This window comes from Oncorhynchus kisutch, linkage group LG11 (assembly GCF_002021735.2).
Source record: "Oncorhynchus kisutch isolate 150728-3 linkage group LG11, Okis_V2, whole genome shotgun sequence".
Lineage (NCBI taxonomy): Eukaryota > Metazoa > Chordata > Actinopteri > Salmoniformes > Salmonidae > Oncorhynchus > Oncorhynchus kisutch.
The window spans coordinates 20,383,738-20,410,225 of NC_034184.2; the positions used below are offsets into that span (position 1 = coordinate 20,383,738).

General features: G+C 44.3%; 1 protein-coding gene across 4 annotated transcripts in view; it reads left to right on the forward strand.

Annotated features, from left to right (window-relative positions):
- The window catches only part of eme1 (essential meiotic structure-specific endonuclease 1), a 48,543-nt gene extending 29,482 nt beyond the window's left edge, over positions 1 to 19,061 (forward strand). For 2 of the 4 annotated variants that reach the window (XM_031835427.1, XM_031835425.1), the window contains exons 2-9: positions 7,266 to 8,026; positions 8,209 to 8,336; positions 9,791 to 9,880; positions 14,940 to 15,061; positions 15,391 to 15,535; positions 17,941 to 18,056; positions 18,208 to 18,397; positions 18,493 to 19,061. In XM_031835427.1, coding sequence (XP_031691287.1) covers positions 7,297 to 8,026; positions 8,209 to 8,336; positions 9,791 to 9,880; positions 14,940 to 15,061; positions 15,391 to 15,535; positions 17,941 to 18,056; positions 18,208 to 18,397; positions 18,493 to 18,669 — 1,698 coding nt within the window. In that variant the 5' untranslated portion in view covers positions 7,266 to 7,296 and the 3' untranslated portion in view covers positions 18,670 to 19,061. Of the gene's footprint in view, positions 1 to 6,893; positions 7,069 to 7,265; positions 8,027 to 8,208; positions 8,337 to 9,790; positions 9,881 to 14,939; positions 15,062 to 15,390; positions 15,536 to 17,940; positions 18,057 to 18,207; positions 18,398 to 18,492 lie in introns of all 4 variants that reach the window. The other 2 variants (XM_031835426.1, XM_031835428.1) reach the window with 2 other exon arrangements.
- Positions 19,062 to 26,488: the final 7,427 nt, after the last annotated feature.

A 26,488-nucleotide genomic window follows, 5' to 3' on the forward strand; every position in this document is an offset into this window, starting at 1 on the left:
CATATAATCTGACTGAGCATACAAGCATCTAAGTATCTGACTGAGCGATGGTAGGCAGAAGCAGACGTGTAAACATTCATTCAAACAGCACTTTCGTGCGTTTTGCCAGCAGCTCTTCGTTGTGCGTCAAGCATTGCACTGTTTATGACTTCAAGCCTATCAACTCCCGAGATGAGGCTGGTCTAACCGAAGTTAAATGGCTAGCTAGTTAGCGCGTGCTAACTAGAGGGACGGAAGCTATACTGTTACACTGGCAATACTAAAGTGCCTATAAGAACATCCAATAGTTAGGTTAATGAAGGTTAAGGTTAATGAAATAAATGATATAGAGGGAAATAGTCCTATAATTCCTATAATAACTACAACCGAAAACTTCTTACCTGGGAATATTGAAGACCCATGTTAAAAGGAACCACCAGCTTTCATATGTTCTCATGTTCTGAGCAAGGAAATGAAACGTTAGCTTTCTTCTCCAACACTTTTTTGCATTATTTAAACAAAATTGAACATGTTTCATTATTTACTTGAGGCTAAATTGATTTTATTGATGTATTATATTAAGTTAAAATAAGTGTTCATTCAGTATTGTTGTAATTGTTATTAATACAATCTGTTTTTTGATCGGCCGATTAATCGGCATCTGCTTTTTTGGTCTCCAATAATCGGTATCAGTATCGAAATGGAAAAATCATAATCGGTCGACCTCTAATATATATCATATACTACATATACACTGCTCAAAAAATAAAGGGAACACTAAAATAACACATCCTAGATCTGAATGAATGAAATTCTTATTAAATACTTTTCTTTACATAGTCGAATGTGCTGACAACAAAATCACACAAATTATCAATGGAAATCAAATTTATCAACCCATGGAGGTCTGGATTTGGAGTCACACTCAAAATTAAAGTGGAAAACCACACTACAGGCTGATCCAACTTTGATGTAATGTCAAAGTCAAAATGAGGCTCAGTAGTGTGTGGCCTCCACGTGCCTGTATGACCTCCCTACAACGCCTGGGCATGCTCCTGATGAGGTGGCGGATGGTCTCCTGAGGGATCTCCTCCCAGACCTGGACTAAAGCATCCGCCAACTCCTGGACAGTCTGTGGTGCAATGTGGCGTTGGTGGATGGAGCGAGACAGGATGTCCCAGATGTGCTCAATTGGATTCAGGTCTGGAGAGCGGGCGGGCCAGTCCATAGCATCAATGCCTTCCTCTTGCAGGAACTGCTGACACACTCCAGCCACATGAGGTCTAGCATTGTCTTGCATTAGGAGGAACCCAGGGCCAACCGCACCAGCATATGGTCTCACAAGGGGTCTGAGGATCTCATCTCGGTACCTAATGGCAGTCAGGCTACCTCTGGCGAGCACATGGAGGGCTGTGCGGCCCCCCCCAAAGAAATGCCACCCCACACCATGACTGACCCACCGCCAAACCAGTCATGCTGGAGGATGTTGCAGGCAGCAGAATGTTCTCCACGGCGTCTCCAGACTGTCACGTCTGTCACATGTGCTCAGTGTGAACCTGCTTTCATCTGTGAAGAGCACAGGGCGACAGTGGCAAATTTGCCAATCTTGGTGTTCTCTGGCAAATGCCAAACGTCCTGCACGGTGTTGGGCTGTAACCACAACCCCCACCTGTGGACGTCGGGCCCTCATACCACCCTCATGGAGTCTGTTTCTGACCGTTTGAGCAGACACATGCACATTTGTGGCCTGCTGGAGGTCATTTTGCAGGACTCTGGCAGTGCTCCTCCTTGCACAAAGGCAGAGGTAGCGGTCCTGCTGCTGGGTTGTTGCCCTCCTACGGCCTCCTCCACGTCTCCTGATGTACTGGTCTGTCTCCTGGTAGCGCCTCCATGCTCTGGACACTACGCTGACAGACACAGCAAACCTTCTTGCCACAGCTCGCATTGATGTGCCATCCTGGATGAGCTGCACTACCTGAGCCACTTGTGTGGGTTGTAGACTCCGTCTCATGCTACCACTAGAGTGAAAGCACCGCCAGCATTCAAACGTGACCAAAACATCCGCCAGGAAGCATAGGAACTGAGAAGTGGTCTGTGGTCATCACCTGCAGAACCACTCCTTTATTGGGGGTGTCTTGCTAATTGCCTATAATTTCCACCTGTTGTCTATCCCATTTGCACAACAGCATGTGAAATGTATTGTCAATCAGTGTTGCTTCCTAAGTGGACAGTTTGATTTCACAGAAGTGTGATTGACTTGGAGTTACATTGTGTTGTTTAAGTGTTCCCCAAATTTTTTTTGAGCAGTGTGTGTGTATGTATATGTGTGTATGTATGTATACATTATACTCACACACACAGTGGGGCAAAAAAGTATTTAGTCAGCCACCAATTGTTCACGTTCTCCCACTTAAAAAGATGAGAGAGGCCTGTAATTTTCATCATAGGTACACTTCAACTATGACAGACAAAATGAGAAATAAAAATCCAGAAAATCGCATTGTAGGATTTTTAATGAATTTATTTGCAAATGATGGTGGAAAATAAGTATTTGGTCAATAACAAAAGTTTATCTCAATACTTTGTTATATACCCTTTGTTGGCAATGACAGAGGTCAAACGTTTTCTGTAAGTCTTCACAAGGTTCACACACACTGTTGCTGGTATTTTGGCCCATTCCTCCAGCAGTGAAGTTTTGGGGCTGTTGCTGGGCAACACAGACTTTCAACTCCCTCCAATGATCTGGAGACTGGCTAGGCCACTCCAGGACCTTGAAATGCTTCTTACGAAGCCACTCCTTCGTTGCCCGGGATCATTGTCATGCTGAAAGACCCAGCCACGTTTCATCTTCAATGCCCTTGCTGATGGAAGGAGGTTTTCACTTAAAATCTCACGATACATGGCCCCATTTCATTCTTTCCTTTACACGGATCAGTCGTCCTGGTCCCTTTGCAGAAAAACAGCCCCAAAGCATGATGTTTCCACCCCCATGCTTCACAGTAGGTATGGGGTTCTTTGGATGCAACTCAGCATCCTTTGTACTCCAAACACGACGAGTTGAGTTTTTACCAAAACGTTCTATTTTGGTTTCATCTGACCATATGACATTCTCCCAATCTTCTTCTGGATCATCCAAATGCTTTCTAGGAAACTTCGGAAGGGCCTGGACATGTACTGGCTTAAGCAGGGGGACACGTCTGGCACTACAGGATTTGAGTCCCTGGCGGCGTAGTGTGTTACTGATGGTAGGCTTTGTTTCTTTGGTCCCAGAACTTTGCAGGTCATTCACCAGGTCCCCCCGTGTGGTTCTGGGATTTTTGCTCACCGTTCATCTGATCAATTTGACCCCACAGGGTGAGATCTTGCGTGGAGCCCCAGATCGAGGGAGATTATCAGTGGTCTTGTATGTCTTCCATTTCCTAATAATTGCTCCCACAGTTGATTTCTTCAAACCAAGCTGCTTACCTATTGCAGATTCAGTCTTCCCAGCCTGGTGCAGGTCTACATTTTTGTTTCTGGTGTCCTTTGACAGCTCTTTGGTCTTGGCCATAGTGGAGTTTGGAGTGTGATTGTTTGAGGTTGTGTACAGGTGTCTTTCATACTGATAACAAGTTCAAATCAAAAATCAAATCAAATCAAATTTATTTGTCACATACACATGGTTAGCAGATGTTAATGTGAGTGTAGCGAAATGCTTGTGCTTCTAGTTCCGACAATGCAGTAATAACGAACAAGTAATCTAACTAACAATTCCAAAAAAAACTACTGTCTTATACACAGTGTAAGGGGATAAAGAATATGTACATAAGGATATATGAATGAGTGATGGTACAGAGCAGCATAGGCAAGATACAGTAGATGATATCGAGTACAGTATATACATATGAGATGAGTATGTAAACCAAGTGGCATAGTTAAAGTGGCTAGTGATACATGTATTACATAAGGATGCAGTCGATGATATAGAGTACAGTATCTACGTATGCATATGAGATGAATAATGTAGGGTAAGTAACATTATATAAGGTAGCATTGTTTAAAGTGGCTAGTGATATATTTACATCATTTCCCATGATTAAAGTGGCTGGAGTAGAGTCAGTGGCATTGACAGTGTGTTGGCAGTAGCCACTCAATGTTAGTGGTGGCTGTTTAACAGTCTGATGGCCTTGAGATAGAAGCTGTTTTTCAGTCTCTCGGTCCCAGCTTTGATGCACCTGTACTGACCTCGCCTTCTGGATGACAGCGGGGTGAACAGGCAGTGGCTCGGGTGGTTGATGTCCTTGATGATCTTTATGGCCTTCCTGTAGCATCGGGTGGTGTAGGTGTCCTGGAGGGCAGGTAGTTTGCCCCCGGTGATGCGTTGTGCAGACCTCACTACCCTCTGGAGAGCCTTACGGTTGAGGGCGGTGCAGTTGCCATACCAGGCGGTGATACAGCCCGCCAGGATGCTCTCGATTGTGCATCTGTAGAAGTTTGTGAGTGCTTTTGGTGACAAGCCGAATTTCTTCAGCCTCCTGAGGTTGAAGAGGCGCTGCTGCGCCTTCCTCACGATGCTGTCTGTGTGAGTGGACCAATTCAGTTTGTCTGTGATGTGTATGCCGAGGAACTTAAAACTTGCTACCCTCTCCACTACTGTTCCATCGATGTGGATGGGGGGGGGTGTTCCCTCTGCTGTTTCCTGAAGTCCACAATCATCTCCTTAGTTTTGTTGACGTTGAGTGTGAGGTTATTTTCCTGACACCACACTCCGAGGGCCCTCACCTCCTCCCTGTAGGCCGTCTCGTCGTTGTTGGTAATCAAGCCTACCACTGTTGTGTCGTCCTGCAAACTTGATGATTGAGTTGGAGGCGTGCGTGGCCACGCAGTCGTGGGTGAACAGGGAGTACAGGAGAGGGCTCAGAACGCACCCTTGTGGGGCCCCAGTGTTGAGGATCAGCGGGGAGGAGATGTTGTTGCCTACCCTCACCACCTGGGGGCGGCCCGTCAGGAAGTCCAGTACCCAGTTGCACAGGGCGGGGTCGAGACCCAGGGTCTCGAGCTTGATGACGAGCTTGGAGGGTACTATGGTGTTAAATGCCGAGCTGTAGTCGATGAACAGCATTCTCACATAGGTATTCCTCTTGTCCAGATGGGTTAGGGCAGTGTGCAGTGTGGTTGAGATTGCATCGTCTGTGGACCTATTTGGGCGGTAAGCAAATTGGAGTGGGTCTAGGGTGTCAGGTAGGGTGGAGGTGATATGGTCCTTGACTAGTCTCTCAAAGCACTTCATGATGACGGATGTGAGTGCTACGGGGCGGTAGTCGTTTAGCTCAGTTACCTTAGCTTTCTTGGGAACAGGAACAATGGTGGCCCTCTTGAAGCATGTGGGAACAGCAGACTGGTATAGGGATTGGTTGAATATGTCCGTAAACACACCGGCCAGCTGGTCTGCGCATGCTCTGAGGGCGCGGCTGGGGATGCCGTCTGGGCCTGCAGCCTTGCGAGGGTTAACACGTTTAAATGTCTTACTCACTTCGGCTGCAGTGAAGGAGAGACCGCATGTTTTCGTTGCAGGCCGTGTCAGTGGCACTGTATTGTCCTCAAAGCGGGCAAAAAAGTTGTTTAGTCTGCCTGGGAGCAAGACATCCTGGTCTTGGTGCCATTAATACAGGTAACGAGTGGAGGACAGAGGAGCCTCTTAAAGAAGAAGTTACAGGTCTGTGAGAGTCAGAAATCTTGCTTGTTTGTAGGTGAACAAATACTTATTTTCCACCATAATCTGAAAATGAATTCATAAAAAATCCTACAATGTGATTTTCTGGATTTTCTTTCCTCATTTTGTCTGTCATAAGTTGAAGTGTGCCTATGATGAAAATGACAGGCCTCTCGTCTTTTTAAGTGGGAGAACTTGCACAAGTGGTGGCTGACCAAGTACTTTTTTGCCCCACTGTATTTCCAAAATCACTTGGAGCTGATTTCCTGGTGATTTTAGTCTTTAAAAAATAATTATTGCTCAGACAATTTTGGAGGCCAAATAAAACCGCTTGCGGGCCACCATTTGGGGAACCCTGATGTAAACCCTGGATTGCTGATGCTTTGTATTGGCCAGTGAGAGGCTTTGAAGCCACTGGAGTGTGAGGCCAGTCACGGCCTTCCTATTAATCTATATCCCCTACAAACCTCACTACCCCCCCCCTCCTCCTCCACCACCATCACCCAAAATACCACCCCAGCCCCATCCAACCTCTGACCCTGTCAAACTCCCCCATACAATTGACAATAAAATACAACATGTTCATCCGTTTCTTTCACCATACACCCATCACACATTCCAGTAACATGCTTCCCTACCAAGTTCAAATAATTCAATCCCATATGCCTTAATCTCATCCTACACTCTCTCTCAACAATGAAAAACAACAGAACAGATGACCAGAGAACTGGAATGACATTTACTCTCCCGGGTGGCCAACACGAAAGCCACGCCACCAGTCTTCTGATCTGACCCGGTGGGTCATAGCTCAATAGCCCAGCATCAAAAACCCAACAAGCAAACTAGGTGACCCAGCTAGCTGGTTCAAAAATAATCCAATGTGTGTTCTGTCCAATATTTATCCAACTTGGTTAAAAACAACCCAATCATTTTTTGTTGTTGTTGACATTACTTAATATCTACGGTTCCCATTACAAGACCCAATTTCTTGTACAGATTTCCTTTGACTATTTTCCTCTGCCAGCAATCTAACCTCAACTTTTGGATTCATGTTTTTAACCTCTCCTCTCCCTAATTGCACCTGTATATCTACTAAATAATTTCCATTGACTCCTGTTTGAGCAGGGATCCCAAAAAATTGAATCTCTCTCCCATTTCTTTGTAACCCTAACAACATCATTTCTATCCATAAATCCTCACGTTCTGACTTCCCTGATCTTAGACTACACAAAACTGATGCAGAATCTGAACATATAACTACTCTTCTTGGTTGCACCTCCTCTATCCATTGAGCAATGTTCTTCCTGACATTGTACCCTAAGCGGAACCTAGGTTGAAGATGACCTAGAGCGGAACTACAACGTCAGAAGAACAGCACTCACTAGCGGACTCTCGAGGCTAGTATGGCCAGAGAGGAAGGCCAATTTGGATACTCTTTAGCCTATTTAGGCCTACTCCAATAGATTGTACAATAAATATGTATGTTATCATTCTGGATGGAACATAATTAATAGTGCCAACCATACAGAATCCAATGGCGCCTGCCAACATAACACCATGGTTCTGATTTTTAACCTGCTTTGTCCATCCACAGTCCGTCTCGACTGTCTGAGGCTGGACCCACCATGGGCAGCTACAGTGACTCCACCAGTGACCTGGATGAGGATCTCCCTGTGTATGACTTCCTCCAGCCCAGATGTAGCCTGAGCCAAGCCTCCCAGATCCACACAGACCAACCAGACCTGGTGGTCCTGGACAGCTCTCATACAGACCTCCCCATAGGGTTGGCTGATGTTATGATGATCAGTAGTGATGATGAGGAAGAGGATGTTCCCTATATCCCCCTGGCGCTGAGACTCAAACAGAGACAGGAGGGTTTGGAGCCTGCATCCTCCTCACTCAGTAATGGACAGAACAACCATCACTCCTCACCTGACCTTCCTGGTGGTTTAGGCCTGTTGGCACCGAATGGTCACTCAGAGTCCGAACCTCTATTCACCTCATACGAGACCCTAAACAGTCATCGTAGGAAGGAGAAAGGTGGAGGACCAGACTGGGATGACCCAGAGGAGGCAGCTCTCCCTCAGCTGTGGCCCCCGCCAAAGCCATCCTCCTGGGCTAGGAGCACCATCTCCCCTGCCAAGAGGAAGCCCTCCAAGATGACTGGTGAGGAGATCCAGGGGTCCAGGGAGGTGCTGAGGAGGAGGGAGGCCAGGGAGAGGCAACAGGGGGACAAGGAGGCGCGGATGCTGCAGCAGGAGAGACAGAAGGCAGAGAAGGCGGCCCTGGCAGAGGCTGTGAAAGCACTGCGACCAGAGGAGTGCATCAAACACATGGTGGTGTCTGTGGATCCAGGTGTGTTGAAGAGAGGCAGTGGCTGTGTTTCGATTCCCTACCTTTTTCCCAGAGTGTGCACTTACTCACAGTCTCACCCGCATGGATTTAAAAGCATTGAATAGGTAGGTGTAAGTAAGGGCTACACAGAGGATTTTGTAGTTCCCAGTTTCCAACATATGTGCACGTGTGTGTGTGTGTAGCTCTGTTGCAGTTGGAAGGTGGGGGCCCTTTGCTGACATCACTCCAGGCCATGGGCTGCAGCTGTGCCATAGAGAAACAGCCCCTCCCTCGCAGCGTCAACTGGGTCAGGAGAACACCTAGCACTCAGGTGACTTGAGCATCTCACACACACACACACACACACACATCTCGCTTCTCCCCTTGCCATGCTTATCCATTCTGTATTAACCAAGCACAAGTGTGTTTTTATCTTAATCATGCAACGCAACTAGGGATGTGACAAATCAAAACTGTTTCTTAATGTTTAAACTGCCATTTTACATGTGAATTCACAATGCTGCCAAAAACAATTTGGGTCTCATTGTGCATCCCTTTCAGATGGGTAAACATAGTACATGTACTATCATTACTCTACCTCAATTCCACCTTCTCATTTTCCATACAGGACTTAGCTGCTGTCTGTTGCCTTTCTCTGCCATTTTCCCAACGATTAATGACGATGACGTAGTGGTGGAGCGTCGCTCTCCAAAATAATTGATTCCTCGACTCCTTGATTGTCGACTCTCGGTTTCGACTCCCATTTCTGGGTGTCAAGATTCGATTCCGCTACAAATAGACTCCTAAGATTCAATATTTTTGGAACGGAGGAGACTATTTGCTGTACTTCTGAGAACATCAACACTTGCATCTTTCATAGCGATCTATCGAGGGACGGAGAGAGAGGGGTGGGGCACAGTATAGGCAGTTCGTGCACTAGGCCTATCTATCGAAATGGAATGCTGTATCTTGCAATTTCTTGGCTTGCCATGTCTTGCAACTTCAGTAAAAAGCAGAGTCTATCGTCAATGAATAGGCGAGAATATTCTACACGCAACAGACTGAAAACTGAACACACACTCACATTATTAGGGAAGCAAAAGAGCAGGGTTGTGATCATTAGTTAAAACAGTTTGCAACTTAAACAAGAGTTTCTATTGGACAAATTCAGGTAGGTCCCTCCCGGTTTTGCTCCGTTTGCTTCCATTCCGAAACGTTTGCAACAGAATACTGAATATGCCCCAGGCGAGCCATGGTGAGGGAGGGAGAGAAATGAGGGGGCAGGCACAAAGAACTGGTGCGCATATGTCCTGGTAATCTGAATCTTGCGATGTTTGTCTTGAATGCCTTGCAAATTAACCAAAGTAGCCTAAAGTTTGCCCCTTCCTCTCTGGTTTCATTTAAATTACACAACTTTCCCCAGGCCTTTATTGCCTATCGTCTAGTCAGGCTATAACACGGAAAATAATGTTTTGTGATAACTGCACTGGGATTTTAATTATGTGGGGGGACCTTTTTTGGTTAGGGATTTTTCTTCACGTTATGTATCCCAATCTCTTTTAAACATTCACACCCCTACACTCAACCCATAGCTTTTTGTGGTCGTGTTGAATCCGTGTTGCATTATGGGTACATTTTTACTGATTGACTGATGTACAAATAATAACGAGTAGTTATTCATTATGCCAGGTGATTTGTAGATCAGTCACTTGGCAGTCGCTGACTGCAGTGGTTGATCTATGTCGAACAAGCAAATCAAAGCCCTTAATCTCTGTTGCTTCTCAGACAGGTGAGGTGTTGTGTATCCCGGAGGCCCACACAGTGATGCAAGTACCTGTTGATGACTTCATCAACCTGATCCACAGCTACACTCAGGTGAGTGACACCTCTCTGGGTTGGGCATGGCTATGGTTTCATCCCACTTCCTGTTTCTGCTGACTAGCTTGAATGTGCTAGTTGGAGAGGGGTGTACAGAGTGTACAAAACATTAGGAACACCTTCCTAACATTGAGTTGCACCCCCCTTTGCCCTCAGAACAGCCTTAATTCATCGGGGCATGGACTTTACAAGGTGTCAATCATTCCACAGGGATGCTGGCCCATGTTGACTCTAATGCTTCCCACAGTAGTCAAGTTGGCTGGCTGTCCTATGGGTTTTGAACCATTCTTAATACACACAGGAAACTGTTTGTGTGAAACTCTGCAGCGTTGCAGTTCTTGGCACACTCAACTATTTTCTTGCCCATTCACCCTCTGAATGGCACACTTACACAATCAATGTGTCAATGGTCTCAAGGTTAATTTTTATTTATTTTTAACCTGTCTCCTCTCCCTCAGCTACACTGATTGAAGTAGATTTAACAGGTGACATCAATAAGGGATCATATCTTTCACCTGGATTCACATGGCCAGTCTGTCATTGAAAGAGCACTCCGTGTACACACAATAGCCAGCCTCCACCCAGTACCCTGCCCTGAACTTTAGTCACTGTTATTAGCTGGCTACCACCCGGTACTCAACCCTGCACCTTAGAGACTGCTGCCCTATGTACAGTGCTTTCATGAAGTATTCACACCCCCTGACTTTTTCCATATTTTGTTGTTACAGCCTGAATTAGAAATGTATTACATTTGGGAAAAAATTGTCACTGGCCTACACACAATCAAAGTGGAATTATATTTTTCTAAATGTTTCCAAATGAAAAGCTGAAATGTCTTGAGTCAATAAGTATTCAACCCCCTTTGTTATGGCAAGCCTAAATAAGTTAAGAATAACTCCTAGGCAGAGTTCCAGTGTTTGTTCTTTTGCCCATCTTAATCTTTTATTTTTATTGGCCAGTCTGAGATGTGGCTTTTTCTTTGCCTAGAAGGCCATCATCCCAGAGTCGCCTCTTCACTGTTGATGTTGAGACTGGTGTTTTGCGGGTACTATTTAATGAAGCTCCCAGTTGTGAGGCGTCTTTCTCAAACTAGACACTAATGTACTTGTTCATTTGTGCGCTGGGGCCTCCCACTCCTCTTTCTATTCTGGTTAGAGCCAGAATAGAAAGGGAGTAGTACATACCGTTGTACAAGATCTTCAGTTTCTCTGGTACGGACTCAAGAGGCGAAGGTCGAGAGACATGCGTCCACCGAAACATAACCCAACCAAGCCGCACTGCTTCTTGACACAATGCACAGTTAGCCGCACCAATGAGTCGGAGGAAACACTGTACACCTGGCAACCTGGTCAGCGTGCACTGCGCCCGACCCGCCACAGGAGTCACTAGTGCGCGATGGGACAAGGATATCCCTGCCGGCCAAACCCTCCCAAACCCATGGGCCTCCCGGCTGCGACAGAGCCTGGGCTCGAACCCAGAATCTCACGCACAGCTAGCACTGCATCGCCTTAGACCACTGCCCCACCCGGGAGGCCACGTTTCTGGCCATTTTGAGCCTGTAATCGAACCCACAAATGCTGATGCTCCAGATACTCAACTAGTCTAAAGAAGGCCAGTTTTATTGCTTCTTTAATCAGAACAACAGTTTTCAGCTGTGCTAACATCATTGCAAAAGGGTTTTCTAATGTTCAATTAGCCTTTTAAAATGATAAACTTGGACTAGCTAATGTAACAGTATAACTTTAGACCGTCCCCTCGCCCATACCCGGGCGCGAACCAGGGACCCTCTACACACATCAACAACAGTCACCCACGAAGCATCGTTACCCATCGCTCCACAAAAGCCACGGCCCTTGCAGGGCAAGGGGAACTACTACTTCAAGGTCTCAGAGCAAGTGACGTCACCGATTGAAACACTATTTAGCGCGCACCGCTAACTAAGCTAGCCGTTTCACATCTGTTACACTAACACAACGTGCCATTGGAGCACAGGAGCGACGGTTGCTGGTAATGGGCCTCTGTACACCTAAAAATCTGCCATTTCCATTTCCAATAGTAATTTACAACATAACAATGTCTACACTGTATTTCTGATCAATTTGATGTTATTTTAATGGACAAGAATTGTATTTTCTTTCAAAAACAAGAATTTCTGAGTGACCCCAAACTTTTGAACGTTGGTGTAGAAAATGGTAAACCCTTGAATGAGTAGGTGTGTCCAAACTTTTGACTGGTACTGTATGTAAATTAGATTTCAGTATTTCATGTTCAATTAAAACATGTTTTCACTTTGTCATTGTGGGGTATTGTGTGTAGATGGGTGAGAAAATATAATTTATTCCATTTTGAATTCAGGCTGTAACACAACAAAATGTGGAATAAGTCAAAGGGTGAATACTTTCTGAAGGCACTGTGTTAGTCAGTACAACTACAACTCTGATCTAAAGATGAATGCATTTTTTCCCTCAAACATTGAAATTGTTTTGACTTTACAAATTGTTACATAGTCATTGAACACAGGTCACTTTAATAATGTTTACATACTGTTTTTTACCCACTTCATCTGTATATACTGTATTCTAGTCAAGGCTCATCCTATAAAACTACAGCTGTACACACCTTTTCTATTAATATACTGTCCATAATGTATGTACATACCATTATATGCGTATAGTGCTTAGAGAAAGTTTGAAAAAAAAAAAAGCATTTTCTTTAGTTCTGCCTACATTTGACCTAAAATGTACTAATACACTGAACAAAACTATAAATGCAACAATTTCAATGATTTTACTGAGTTACAGTTCATATAAGGAAATCAGTCAATTGAATTAAATTCATTAGACACAACAATCTATGGATTTCACATGACTGGGAATACACCTGTTGGTGACCGATACTTTAAAAAAAGGATTGGGGCGACATATCTCCTTTGCATACAGTTGATCAGTCTCGTGGAATGTTGTCCCACTCCGCTTCCATGGCTGTGCTAAGTTGCTGGATATTGACGGGAACTGGAACATGCCGTTGTCTACATAGATCCAGAGCATCCAAACTTGCTCAATGGTGAGAATGCAGGCCATGGAAGAACTGGGACATTTTCAGTTTCCAGGAATTGTGTACGGATCCTTGCGACATACTGCCGTGCATTATCATACTGAAACATGAGGTGATGGCGGCGGATAATTGGCACAACAATGGGCCTCAGGATCTCGTCACCGTATCTCTGTGCAAATAAATTGCCATTGATTAAATGCAATTGTGTTCGTTGTCTGTAGCATATTCCTGCCCAAATCATAACCCCACCACCAACATGGGACACTGTTCACAATGTTGACATCAGCAAACCGCTCAACCACACAATGCCATACACACTGTCTGCCATCTTCCCGGTACAGTTGAAACCGGGATTTGCCCACTAAAGTTGGTTACGACACCGAACTGCAGTCAGGTCAAGACCCTGCTAAGGACGATGAGCACGCAGCTGAGCTTCCCTGAGACTGTTTCTGACAGTTTGTGCAGAAATTATTCAGTTGTGCAAACCCACAGTTTCATCAGCTGTCCGGGTGGCTGGTCTCAGATGATCCCACTGGTGAAGAAGCCGGATGTGGAGGTCCTGGGCTGGCATGGTTACACATGGTCTGCGGTTGTGAGGCCGGTTGGACGTACTGCCAAATTCTCAAACAATGTTGGAGAGGCGGCTTATGGTAGATAAATTAACATTAAATTCTCTGGCAACAGCTTTGGTGAACATTCCTGCAGTCAGTATGACATTGAACACTCCCTCAACTTGAGACATTTTAGTGGCCTTTTATTGTCCCCAGCACAAGGTGCACCTGTGTAATGATCATGCCATTTAATCGCCGTCTTGATATGCCACAACTGTCAGGTGCATGGATTATCTTGAATTAGGATAAATGCTCACTAACAGGGATTGCCAAACATGCCAAACATTTGAAAGATAAGCTTTTTATGCAAATGGTAAATTCTGGGATCTTTTATTTCAGCTCATGAAATATGGGACCAACACTTTATGTTGCTTTAATTCTTTTTTTGAGTATAGATGAAGTGTATCTGATTTAAACAAATGGCACAAAAACAATTTTACTTTTTAATTTCTTTATTGAGCAAATTGATCCAACATTCACTTTCTTTGTGAGAAAAAGTATGTGAACCTCTAGATTAATGAGCTAAATAAAGTGTATGAAAGTAGTCAAAAATGCATTATTTTGTCCCATATTCCTTGCATGCAATGACAACATCAAGCTTCTAATTCTACAAACTCCTTGGATGCATTTGCATTTTTTTCTTGTTGTGGGTTATGTTTTGCCCGACCAGAATTGAATGGTGAATAATGTATTGTGCCATTTTCTATTCAAGTAAGAGAACATGTTTTTGAACAGTTCTAAATTAATCTTGATAATGCCATGATTTATGGAAAACCATGAATGTATCATGAATAATGATGAGTGAAAAGCTTAGAGGCTACAACAAAACATCCTAAAATGCTGACATGGGCTCACCATTGACAATGACCCGGAAGAGCATATTAGCATGTTTTGTTGTAGCATATTGCTGATTTATAAACTGGGTGGTTGGAGCCCTGAATGCTGTTTGTCTGAAAGCTGTGATATCAGACCCGCATACCACTGATATGAGAATTTATTTTTACTGCTCTAAGTACATTGGTAACCAGTTAATAATAGCAATAAGGCTCCTCAGGGAAGGGCTGTATCCAGGCACTCCACGTTGCGTTGTGCTTAAGAACAGCCCTTAGCCGTGGTATTTTGGCCAGAATCCACACCCCCTCTGGCCTTATTGCTTAAAAATACCTTGTTGTCGAGCAACAATAACAACAACCAAAAAGGCATAGTCACACATTGATGTACAGTATTTCATGCTAAACATGCGTAAAAAAAATACACAAAACAACCGTTACCGTCTCAACACTTTTGTTGATAATAATTGCATCAATCCAGGACACTTTTACAACTATTAGGCAATACACTGTGACTAGATTCTGACCTCCCTCACTCCTCCCTGTCTGTATGTTACCCAGGAACAGAGGGGTGGAGGTGCAGACTGTAGCGCCTCTTTGACCTCCTGGACCCTTGGTCTGCAGGCTCGCAACCCTGGCAGGACCCCCAGTCTGGTGGTCATAGACCTGGAGAAATACTTCAGGTGAGGAGGCTGGAGAGGGATGTTGTCTGTGTCCCAAATGGCACCATATTGCCTACAAAGTGCATTATGTAGGGACAAGGTACTATGCCACCGTCCACTTGGGGTTATTTCTAATAGTTTTATAAAGCATTTTTGATCAATATTTTTTTTTTAATTAAGCATTCATAATTAAATGGTTTATTGCTAGAAGTTATTATAAAGTGTTAGCATTTCAAATAAGTGTGACTTGGAGGAAGGAAAAGTGTTTCTTGTAGAAACATCAAACTTCGTCAAGCTGTGTTACATAAAAGTCCTCAATTTTGCCCCAAAAAACATTGTTTTACCTACAGATCCCAGAAATCCCAGAATCAGAAGAAGTTCCGGGATGCGGTCCTGGGGGATGAGCAAGCAGCAGTAAAGGGGGCAGTGAAAAAGAGGAGGAAGAAAGATGAAGGTGATACACTGCCCAAGGTGTCTCGAGTTGAGGTAGAGGAGGTGGGTTGTCATGATTAGCAGCTGGTAATCATTTGACAATATAGTGTGTGGAATTGTCTTTGCAAATACTATTTGAGCAAGTTTTTAGTCTTTGAAACCAACTCAACTAAGGGCGATCTGTCTCCGACAAGGTTACTTATTTTTATTTAACCTTTATTTAATTAGGCAAGTCAATTAAGAACAAATTCTTATATACAATGAAGGCCTACCAGGAGGCAAAAAGCCTCCTGCAGGGATGGGGGTTGGGATTAAAAATAAGAACATTAGGACAAAACACGCATCACAACAAGAGCGACGTCACACCACTACATAAAGAGATACCTAAGACAGCAACAGAATGGCAGCAACACAGCATGGTAGCAACATGACAACAACATGGTAGCGACACAACATGGCAGCAGCACAAACATGGTACAAACATTGTTAGGCACAGACAACCGCACAAAGGGCAAAAAGGTAGAGACAACAATACATCACACGAAGCAACCCTACATTTGTCAGTAATAGTGTCCATGATGGAGTCTTTGAATGTAGATGGAGATAAAACTGTCCAGTTTGAGTGTTTGTTGCAGCTTGTTCCAGTCGCTAGCTGCAGCGAACTGAAACGAGGAGCGACCCAGGGATGTGTGTGCTTTGGAGACCTTTAACAGAATGTGACTGGCAGAACGGGTGGAGGATGTGGGTTGCAGTAGGTATCTCATATAGGGGGGAGTGACGCCTAAGAGGGTTTTTATAAATAAGCATCAACCAAAGGGTCTTGCTTCAGGTTTACAGAGATGACCAGTTTAGTATGGTCATCTGAATACGGGTTAGTTTGGCAGCTGGGGTGAAAGAGGAGTGATTACGATAGAGGAAACCAGGTGTAGGTTTAACCTTTAGCTTGCAGCTTTGATATGTGTTGAGAGAAGGACAGTGTACCAAATGGTGCCAATTGCATGCTCACTCTAACTTGAAACATCTGTGGCATTGGGTTGTGTGACAACTGCATTTTTGTGGCCTTTTATTGTCCCCAGCACAAGGTGCACCTGTGTAATGATCATGCTGTTTAATCACCTTGATATGCCACACCTGTCAAGTGGATGGATTATTTTGGCAAAGGAGAAATGCTCATTAACAGGGATGTAAACTAATTTGTGCACAACATTTTAGAGAAGCTTTTTGTGAGTATGGAACATTTCTGGGATCTTTTATTTCACCTCATGAAACATTGAACCAACACTTTACATGTTGCGTTCAGGGAGGAGGGTAGGATTGATCAGAGGTCCTTCAAAAGGGGGGTGGCCCACCCCTGGTGTAGATGAAGGGGAGGAGACAGGTTAAATAAGGATTTTTAAGCCTTGAGACATGGATTGTGTGTGTGCAATGTTTTGAGTGTGACAAACTGCGCCGCTGTTGGACTTTTCATGCGCAACAATTTCCTGTGTGTATCAAGAATGGTCCACCTCCCAAAGGACATCCAGCCAACTTGACATAACTGTGGGAAGCAGTGGAGTGAACATGGGCCAGCATCCCTGTGGAACGCTTTCTATACATTGTAGAGTCCATGCCCTAATGCTGTTCTGAGGGCAAAAGGGGTGCAACAAAGTATTAGGAAGTTTTTCCAAATGTTTTGTACACTGTATATAACGGTGGCATATGAATGCATTTCTAATGGGTATAGAGTAGCCTTAACAACGCAATTATCACAACATAAGTTGTAATATGGCTTTTTTTTTCCTGGTTTGGTTCCCCCATGATTTACACACACCGCTGCTGCAGCCCGAAGCACAGCTCAGGCCTGTTTTGATTTTGTTATTTAAAAAAAACATTTCTTCTCCTGTGCTAGAGTCTGCACTAGAATGGTCCAACTACACAATATTATGTCGGGCGCATTAAGTGATGCTCTGTATCAGTTGTTTTCATGATTTTGGATAGGAAGTATTGGAGAGAAAAAAATCTCAACTGAAGGCCTAAGTCCAATAGTCACGGTCCGCCACTTTCATTATGTTACCCAGATTTTAGTAGAGATGCAGAGAAGCATATTTAGTTTCTTTAAAAAAATAACCACCCTCAGGAGGGTACAGACAGCTCGAGGTATGCTTAGATATGTAGAAAAATAGACATTTGTTTACATACATTATGGGTCTAGATTGCAGGAAAAGGCTGTTTTCAAGTTTTTGAAAAACGCTAAATTCTCAAACTTACGGTCGGGAGGCCTAGCACTCCTACGGACTACCCCCCAGCCATCCTCACGTACTTTGGGCCCCCTCAGATTTTTGGGGTGTATGACGCCCCTGCACACCCATGTCCACTTGTATGGAGTAAAGGTAAGCCTACATACTTCATGTCATGTAGGACACTTGTGTGACAGTTTTCCAAAGTACCTCTGTAACAGTCTCTTGGTCCTCCAACATCCATCCCATCAGGCCGTGGTACACCTGCAGCTACACACAGGGGTTCAGGTGCATTTCCTGTCCACCTGGAAGGATTTCTCTGACCACATTGCCATGGCAACCAAAGCAGTAGCTGAGGCCCCATTCAAGTGAGTGAGCTGCTGTGACAGATAAATGGTCAACTGTGTAATTTCAATATAGAACCACTCAATCAGTAAGTCATTACAATATACACCTGTGCAGAGTTGTAAGGGAGTAACATCTCATATATTGTGTGTTTGTGTGCGTGTCTGTCTCCAGACGAGAGAGGGAGAAGACAGGCTTCTCGTTCTACCTGGAAAGTGAGTGGGCTGGAGGCCAGAAAGTGGACAAGGCTGGGAAAGGACTGCTGCAGGTCTGGAAGAGACAGATCCAGCAGCTGAACAGAGTCAGCCAAGATATGGCCTCTGCCATCCTCGCTGCCTACCCCTCTCCACAGCTACTCAACCAGGTAAAATCACACATAATACGTACACACACATACAGCATGTGTTTTCCCCACAATGAATCTCAATATTGCTCTCCGCATTGTGATGTCGTTGGCAGGCGTACAGTCGGTGCAAGTCAGAGCGTGAGAAACTGTCACTGCTATCGGACCTCCTGATTCGCAGAGGGGAGGGCGTGACTTCCACAACTCGCCGGGTTGGTCCTGAGCTCTCAAAGCGTCTCTGCCTGGTGATGACATCATCAGACCCCCAGCAGACCCTGGACTCCACGCTTTGACCCTTTTATGATGTCATGCATCTGACCAGTGACCTCAGTAGTGGAGGAGTGGAGTTGGACTGATGTTTTAAATCTGTGTTCTTCATCACTGGTCTTCAGCCCTGCCTCTGGGGACCTATATGATGTGTAGGCTTTTGCTCCAGCTCAGCACTAACGCACTTCATTCAACTAATCAAGGACTTTGTGATTGGCTAATCCATTGAGTCAGACATGTTAGTTCGGGGCTGGAACACATATGTAGGTCCTCAGGAACAGGTTTGAAATACACCCCGTGAACTATGGAGCACAGTGACATTTGGATTTCAATGTTGATTTGGATAGTGTCCCGTTTTATGACATCCACCTTGGTTTGTAATATACTTTTTATTTTATTAAAGCGTCTAATACAATCATGGGATTTTGACCAAAATAGATAGTCAATAATAGACACCACCTACATTACATAGCACACAAGTGGGTTAGAGAAACCTGTACTTTAAATAAGACTGAGTTGTCTCTGCTGCTGTTTTTTTGCTGTTTCTAAACTTTTCCCTATCTTTGGATTAGGTATATTCACACGTTTTGACAAGAGCACCACAATAACTCTAAATTAAACCAGAGTTAAAAAATAAAAAGTGTTTTGTGTTTAATTTCCAAATGACAACAATGTCACAATGAACAGGGGAAATATCAGGGGAAAAGATCAAATGTCCCTCATCTTGTACTTGCAAAAATATTAATTAACAGTACATGGTTTATTAGTGACTCCAGTGTGGAAAGTATGTGAGTATTTATCTGGTAGAGTTGAGTTCACAGAAGATTGTGACTCTGAATACTCAGGTCAGGTGTTCCTCCAGGACACATGAGGCTACTCTAGTTTAAAGTTGTATGTATGTACAGGATACAGGTGGTGTATATACTGTCCAATGAAATTCTTACTTGCATGTTACTTCTTGACAATGCAACAACTATAAGAATAATAAAAGATAAGGATACGAACATAAAGTAAATAGCTCCGTAGAATAGAATACATTGTGTAGCATGAGTATAATACAGGAAGGCACTATTTAAAATACCACATTTACACATGTATCGGGGAATTGGGGGGGGGAGTGCCGTATTAAATTGTGCAGTATTGGCTACCTGGCGCAAAGTCACTGACTCAACCACAAATGTTGGTTAGAGGGGCTCGAATGTGTACAGATGGGTCAGTGTGCCAGAGAAGACACTGTAGAAAGACAAAATGCCAGCTGTCCAGTCTAGATACTCTTACTCTGTTGGAGCTGGGGTAGAGTTCTGGGATGTGCGCATACTTGTTGTGCCTGACACTAACTACTAGTCAGAGACCAGGAGTTGTCATTGTTTCCAAGCACAGCTTAATTATTCCATCCCCACTGGCTCTGATTCCTTTTATATCAAACCAAATGAAATTTTATTGGTCACATACACATATTTAGCAGATGTCACAAACACGTATTTAGCAGATGTCACAAACACGTATTTAGCAGGTGTCACAAACACATATCTAGCAGCTTAATGCTTGTGTTCCTGGCTTCAACAGTGCAGTAGTATCTAACAATACACACAAATCTAAAATAAGGGAATTAAGAAATAATATTAGGATGAGCAATGTCGGAGTGGCATTGACTAAAATACAGTATATACATATGAGATGAGTAAAGCAGTATGTAAACATTATTAAATTGACTAGTGTTCCATTATTAAAGTGACCAGTGATTCCATTTCTATAGTGCAGCAGGCTCTAAGGTCAAAAATCACATTTGTCACATACACATGGTTAGCAGATGTTAATGCGAGTGTAGCGAAATGCTTGTGCTTCTACTTCCGACATTGCAGTAATAACCAACGACTAATCTAACCTAACAATTCCAAAACTACTACCTTATACACACAAGTGTAAAGGGATAAAGAATATGTACATAAAGATATATGAATGAGTGATGGTACTGAACGGCATAGGCAAGATGCAGTAGATTATATAGAGTACAGTATATACATATGAGATGAGTAATGTAGGGTATGTAAACATTATATTAAGTAGCATTGTTTAAAGTGGCTAGTGATACATTTTCCATCAATTCCCATTATTAAAGTGGCTGGAGTTGAGTCAGTGTGTTGACAGCAGCCACTCAATGTTAGTGGGGGCTGTTTAACAGTCTGATGGCCTTGAGATAGCCAGTCTGATAGGCCTTTCAGTCTCTTGGTCCCTGCTTTAATGCACCTGTACTGACCTCGCCTTCTGGATGATAGCGGGATGAACAGGCAGTGGCTCGGGTGGTTGTTGTCCTTGATGATCTTTATGGCCTTCCTATGACATTGGGTGGTGTAGGTGTCCTGGAGGGCAGGTAGTTTGCCCCCGGTGATGCGTTGTGCAGACCTCACCACCCTCTGGAGAGCCTTACGGTTGTGGGCGGTCTCCGGAAGGTGCCGGATGTTAGCCGGCTAGAGATGGCCTTGAGATATAAGCTGTTTCAGTCTCTCGGTCCCAGCTTTGATACACCTGCACTGACCTCGCCTTCTGGATGATAGTGGGTTGAACAGGCCCTTGCTTGGGTGGTGGATGTCCTTGATGATCATTTCGGCCTTCCTGTTACATCAGGTGCTGTTGGTGTCCTGGAGGGCAGGGAGTGTGCCCCCGGTGATGCGTTGGGCAGACCGCACTACCCTCTGGAGAGCCCTGTGGTTGTGGGTGGTGCAGTTGCCGTACCAGGCGGTGATATAGCCCGACAGGATGCTCTCAATTGTGCATCTTTAAAAGTTTCTTAGGGGCCAAGCCAAATTTCTTCAGCCTCCTGAGGTAGAAGAGGCGCTGTTGCGACTTCTTCACCACAATGTATGGGTGGACCATTTCAGATTGTCAGTGATATGTACACCAAGGAACTTGAAGCTTTCCACCTCCGCTGCGGTCCCATAGGGGTGTGCTCCTTATGCTGTTTCCTGAAATCCACAATCGGCTCCTTAATTTTGTTGACATTCAGGGAGAGGATATTTTCTTGGCACCACTCCGCCAGGACCCTCACCACCTCCCTGTAGGCTGTCTCGTCACTGTTGGTAATCAGGCTTACTGTTGTCTGCAAACGTATATGTCACTGCCACGGTATATCTTCCCTCACTCCACTCTGCCTCCCAGTAACATCGGCTCACACAGCACCTGCCTCTTGTGGGTAAACCTGTGACCATACCATGGAGGTGTTCTGCTCTTCCCCCCCCATGCCACCTTGTTCCCCTCAGATAGACCGATCATAATGTATTGTGAGCTCACAGACATCTGACAGGAGAGATAAAAAAGCCTTTCAATGATCACGTTCTCTTTCAGCTGCCCTAGAAATCAGAAATAATTTCATTAACATTGAAAGCTATGAGCTTGTGTGCATGTCTGCATGTGTGTATACTTGCATCCTTAAGTGTGTGTAATATTAAATTACATTTTAGAAACTTTTAGGGGTTCCTGGGCTTGTCTTTTCAGGAGATTTAATTTTGCAGGAAAGAGTGAGAAGAGTAAAAAGGGAGTAATGTACCACCTAAACAGGTTGTTTATGGAGCTTCTGGTCTTTATATGATTCATCATATGACCCTTCAGCAGATACTGTTACACAAAACAATTTATATTTACCACACAGATTTTTGTGGCATAAAGTTAAGATATCAGACAGGGGAGGTGATATACACTGTTCAAAAAAATAAAGGAAACACTTAAACAACACAATGTAACTCCAAGTCAATCACACTTCTGTGAAATCAAACTGTCCACTTAGGAAGCAGCACTGATTGACAATACATTTCACATGCTGTTGTGCAAATGGAATAGACAACAGGTGGAAATTATAGGCAATTAGCAAGACACCCCCAATAAAGGAGTGGTTCTGCAGGTGATAACCACAGACCACTTCTCAGTTCCTATGCTTCCTGGCTGATGTTTTGATCACTGGTAGCATGAGACAGAGTCTACAACCCACACAAGTGGCTCAGGTAGTGCAGCTCATCCACGATGGAACATCAATGCGAGCTGTGGCAAGAAGGTTTGCTGTGTCTGTCCGCGTAGTGTCCAGAGCATGGAGGCGCTACCAGGAGACAGGCCAGTACATCAGGAGACGTGGAGGAGGCCGTAGGAGGGCAACAACCCAGCAGCAGGAACGCTACCTCCGCCTTTGTGCAAGGAGGAGCACTGCCAGAGCCCTGCAAAATTACCTCCAGCAGGCCACAAATGTGCATGTATCTGCTCAAACGGTCAGAAACAGACTCCATGAGGGTGGTATGAGGGCCCGACGTCCACAGGTGGGGGTTGTGGTTACAGCCCAACAACGTGCAGGACGTTTGGCATTTGCCAGAGAACACCAAGATTGGCAAATTCGCCACTGGTGCCCTGTGCTCTTCACAGATGAAAGCAGGTTCACACTGAGCACATGTGACAGACGTGACAGAGTCTGGAGACGCCGTGGAGAACGTTCTGCTGCCTGCATCATCCTCCAGCATGACCGGTTTGGCGGTGGGTCAGTCATGGTGTGGGGTGGCATTTCTTTGGGGGGCAGCACAGCCCTCCATGTGCTCGCCAGAGGTAGCCTGACTGCCATTCGGTACCGAGATGAGATCCTCAGACCCCTTGTGAGACCATATGCTGGTGCGGTTGGCCCTGGGTTCCTCCTAATGGAAGACAATGCTAGACCTCATGTGGCTGGACTGTGTCAGCAGTTCCTGCAAGAGGGAGGCATTGATGCTATGGACTGGCCTGCCCGTTCCCCAGACCTGAATCCAATTGAGCACATCTGGGACATCATGTCTCGCTTTAGTCCAGGTCTGGGAGGAGATCCCTCAGGAGACCATCCGCCACCTCATCAGGAGCATGCCCAGGCATTGTAGGGAGGTCATAGAGGCACGTGGAGGCCACACACTACTGAGCCTCATTTTGACTTATTTTAAGGACATTACATCAAAGTTGGATCAGCCTGTAGTGTGGTTTTCCACTTTAATTTTGAGTGTGACTCCAAATCCAGACCTCCATGGGTTGATACATTTGATTTCCATTGATAATTTTTGTGTGATTTTGTTGTCAGCACATTCAACTATGTGAAGAAAAAAACTATTTAATAATATTTCATTCATTCAGATCTAGGATGTGTTATTTTAGTGTTCCCTTTATTTTTTTGAGCAGTGTATGTAATACTCTGAGTAAAATAAATATTTTGGGATTTTCACACGCCAGACATTATTTCCTAAAGGTCTTAACTAGTATTGCTAGCATCAGGACCCTGTAGCTTACCACCAAAGCATTTATTGATCAGGGGCGATAGTACTTCAGGTCTCAGGAAGGCAACCTCGCTGACTTTGCTAAACTAGCTCCCTAGACATCATGTCATTGGCTACAATCGAACCATCTGTATCAAATTAGAAAATACTCACATTTACTTAGTAGACCCTGGACGACCTCCTCTGTGGACATAAAGACAAGTCATCACACACTACTGTCAACACGAGAGCCACGATCAGTAGCCAAATGGTGAACGCTGCAGATAGAAATTCCAAGAATAGAGCTGACCTGATATCTTATTTTGACATGTTAGAGAGCCATGTTAGTTCTACAAAGCATATTTCTTCTGAACGTTCCAAAACATTGTGCCCTGAATGAGCCCTAGGCTAAACTGACCTTAATTAATATTTTTCAATTTTCACCTAACATTACAGACCCAAATCTAACTGCCTGTAGCTCAGTACCTGAAGCAAGGATATACATATTCTTGATACCATTTGAAAGGAAACACTTTGAAGTTTGTGGAAATGTGAAATTAGTGTAGGTGAATAACACATTAGATCTGGTTAAATAATGTTATTTTTTACAATAATCTTTCAAATGCAAGATAAAGGCCGTAATGTATTATTCCAGCCCAGGTGCAATTTATATTTTGGCCACCAGATTGCAGCAGTGTATGTGCAAAGTTTTAGACTGATCTAATGAACCATTTATCTGTTCAAAATGTGGTATCAAGACTGCCCAAATGTGCCTAATTGGTTTATTAATACATTTTCAAGTTCATAATTGTGCACTCTCCTCAAACAATAGCATGGTATTCTTTCACTGTAATAGCTACTGTAAATTGGACAGTGCAGTTAGGGCAGAATTTAAGATTTCTGCCCATACTAGATATGTCTATGTCCTGGGAAATATTATTGTTACTTACAACCTCATGCTAATCACATTAGCCTACGTTAGCTCATCTGTCCCACGGGGGACACACCAATCCCATAGAGGTTTAAGTGATCAGTGACTGAGTTCAGTTGCCCATAACACGATCTTTCGTTTTCTCTACACACCTGTTTTAGATATCTTCTCTAGTTATTCCTTGCAGACAACTGCCAGTTGTTGTCTCAGCTCCGATAGAGATTAAAACATATGTAATTTTTTATCATAGGTACACTTCAACTCTGATAGACAGAATCTAAAACAAAAATCCAGAAAATCACATTGTATGGTTTTTAAATAATTAATTTGCATTTTATTGCATGACGTAAGTATTTGATCACCTACCAACCAGTAAGAATTCAGGCTCTCACAGACCTGTTAGTGTTTCTCAAGAAGCCCTCCTGTTCTCCACTCATTACCTGTGAACTGCACCTGTTTGAACTCGTTAGCTGTATAAAAGACACCTGTCCACACACTCAATCAAACAGACTCCAACCTCTCCACAATGGCCAAGACCAGAGAGCTGTGTAAGGACATCAGGGATAAAATTGTAGACCTGCACAAGGCTGGGATGGGCTACAGGACAATAGGCAAGCAGCTTGGTGAGAAGGCAACAACTGTTTGCGCAATTATTGGAAAATGGAAGAAGTTCAAGATCACGGTCAATCATCCTCGGTCTGGGACTCCATGCAAGATCTCACCTCATGGGGCATCAATGATCATGAGCAAGGTGAGGAATCAGCCCAGAACTACACGGCAGGACCTGGTCAATGACCTGAAGAGAGCTGGGACCACAGTCTCAAAGAAAACCATTAGTAACACACTATGCCGTTATGGATTAAAATCCTGCAGCGCATGCAAGGTCCTCCTGCTGAAGGCGGAGCATGTCCAGGCCCGTCTGAAGTTTGCCAATGACCATCTGGATGATCCAGAGGAGGAATGGGAGAAGGTCATGTGGTCTGATGAGACAAACTCCACTCGCCGTGTTTGTAGGAAGAAGAAGGATGAGTACAACCCCAAGAACACCATCTCAACCGTGAAGCATGGAGGTGGAAACATTCTTTGGGGATGCTTTTCTGCAAAGGGGACAGGATGACTGCACCGTATTGAGGGGAGGATGGATGGGGCCATGTATCGCGAGATCTTGGCCAACAACCTCCTTCCCTCAGTAAGAGCATTGAAGATGGGTCGTGGCTGGGTCTTCCAGCATGACAACAACCCGAAACACACAGCCAGGGCAACTAAGGAGTGGCTCCGTAAGAAGCATCTCAAGGTCCTGGAGTGGCCTAGCCAGTCTCCAGACCTGAACCCAATAGAAAATCTTTGGAGGGAGCTGAAAGTCCGTATTTCCCAGCGACAACCCCATAACCTGAAGGATCTGGAGAAGGTCTGTATGGAGGAGTGGGCCAAAATCCCTGCTGCAGTGTGTGCAAACCTGGTCAAGAACTACAGGAAACGTATGATCTCTGTAATTGCAAACAAAGGTTTCTGTACCAAATATTAAGTTCTGCTTTTCTGATGTATCAAATACTTATGTCATGCAATAAAATGCAAATTAATTACTTAAAAATCATACAATGTGATTTTCTGGATTTTTGTTTTAGATTCTGTCTCTCAGAGTTGAAGTGTACCTATGATAAAAAT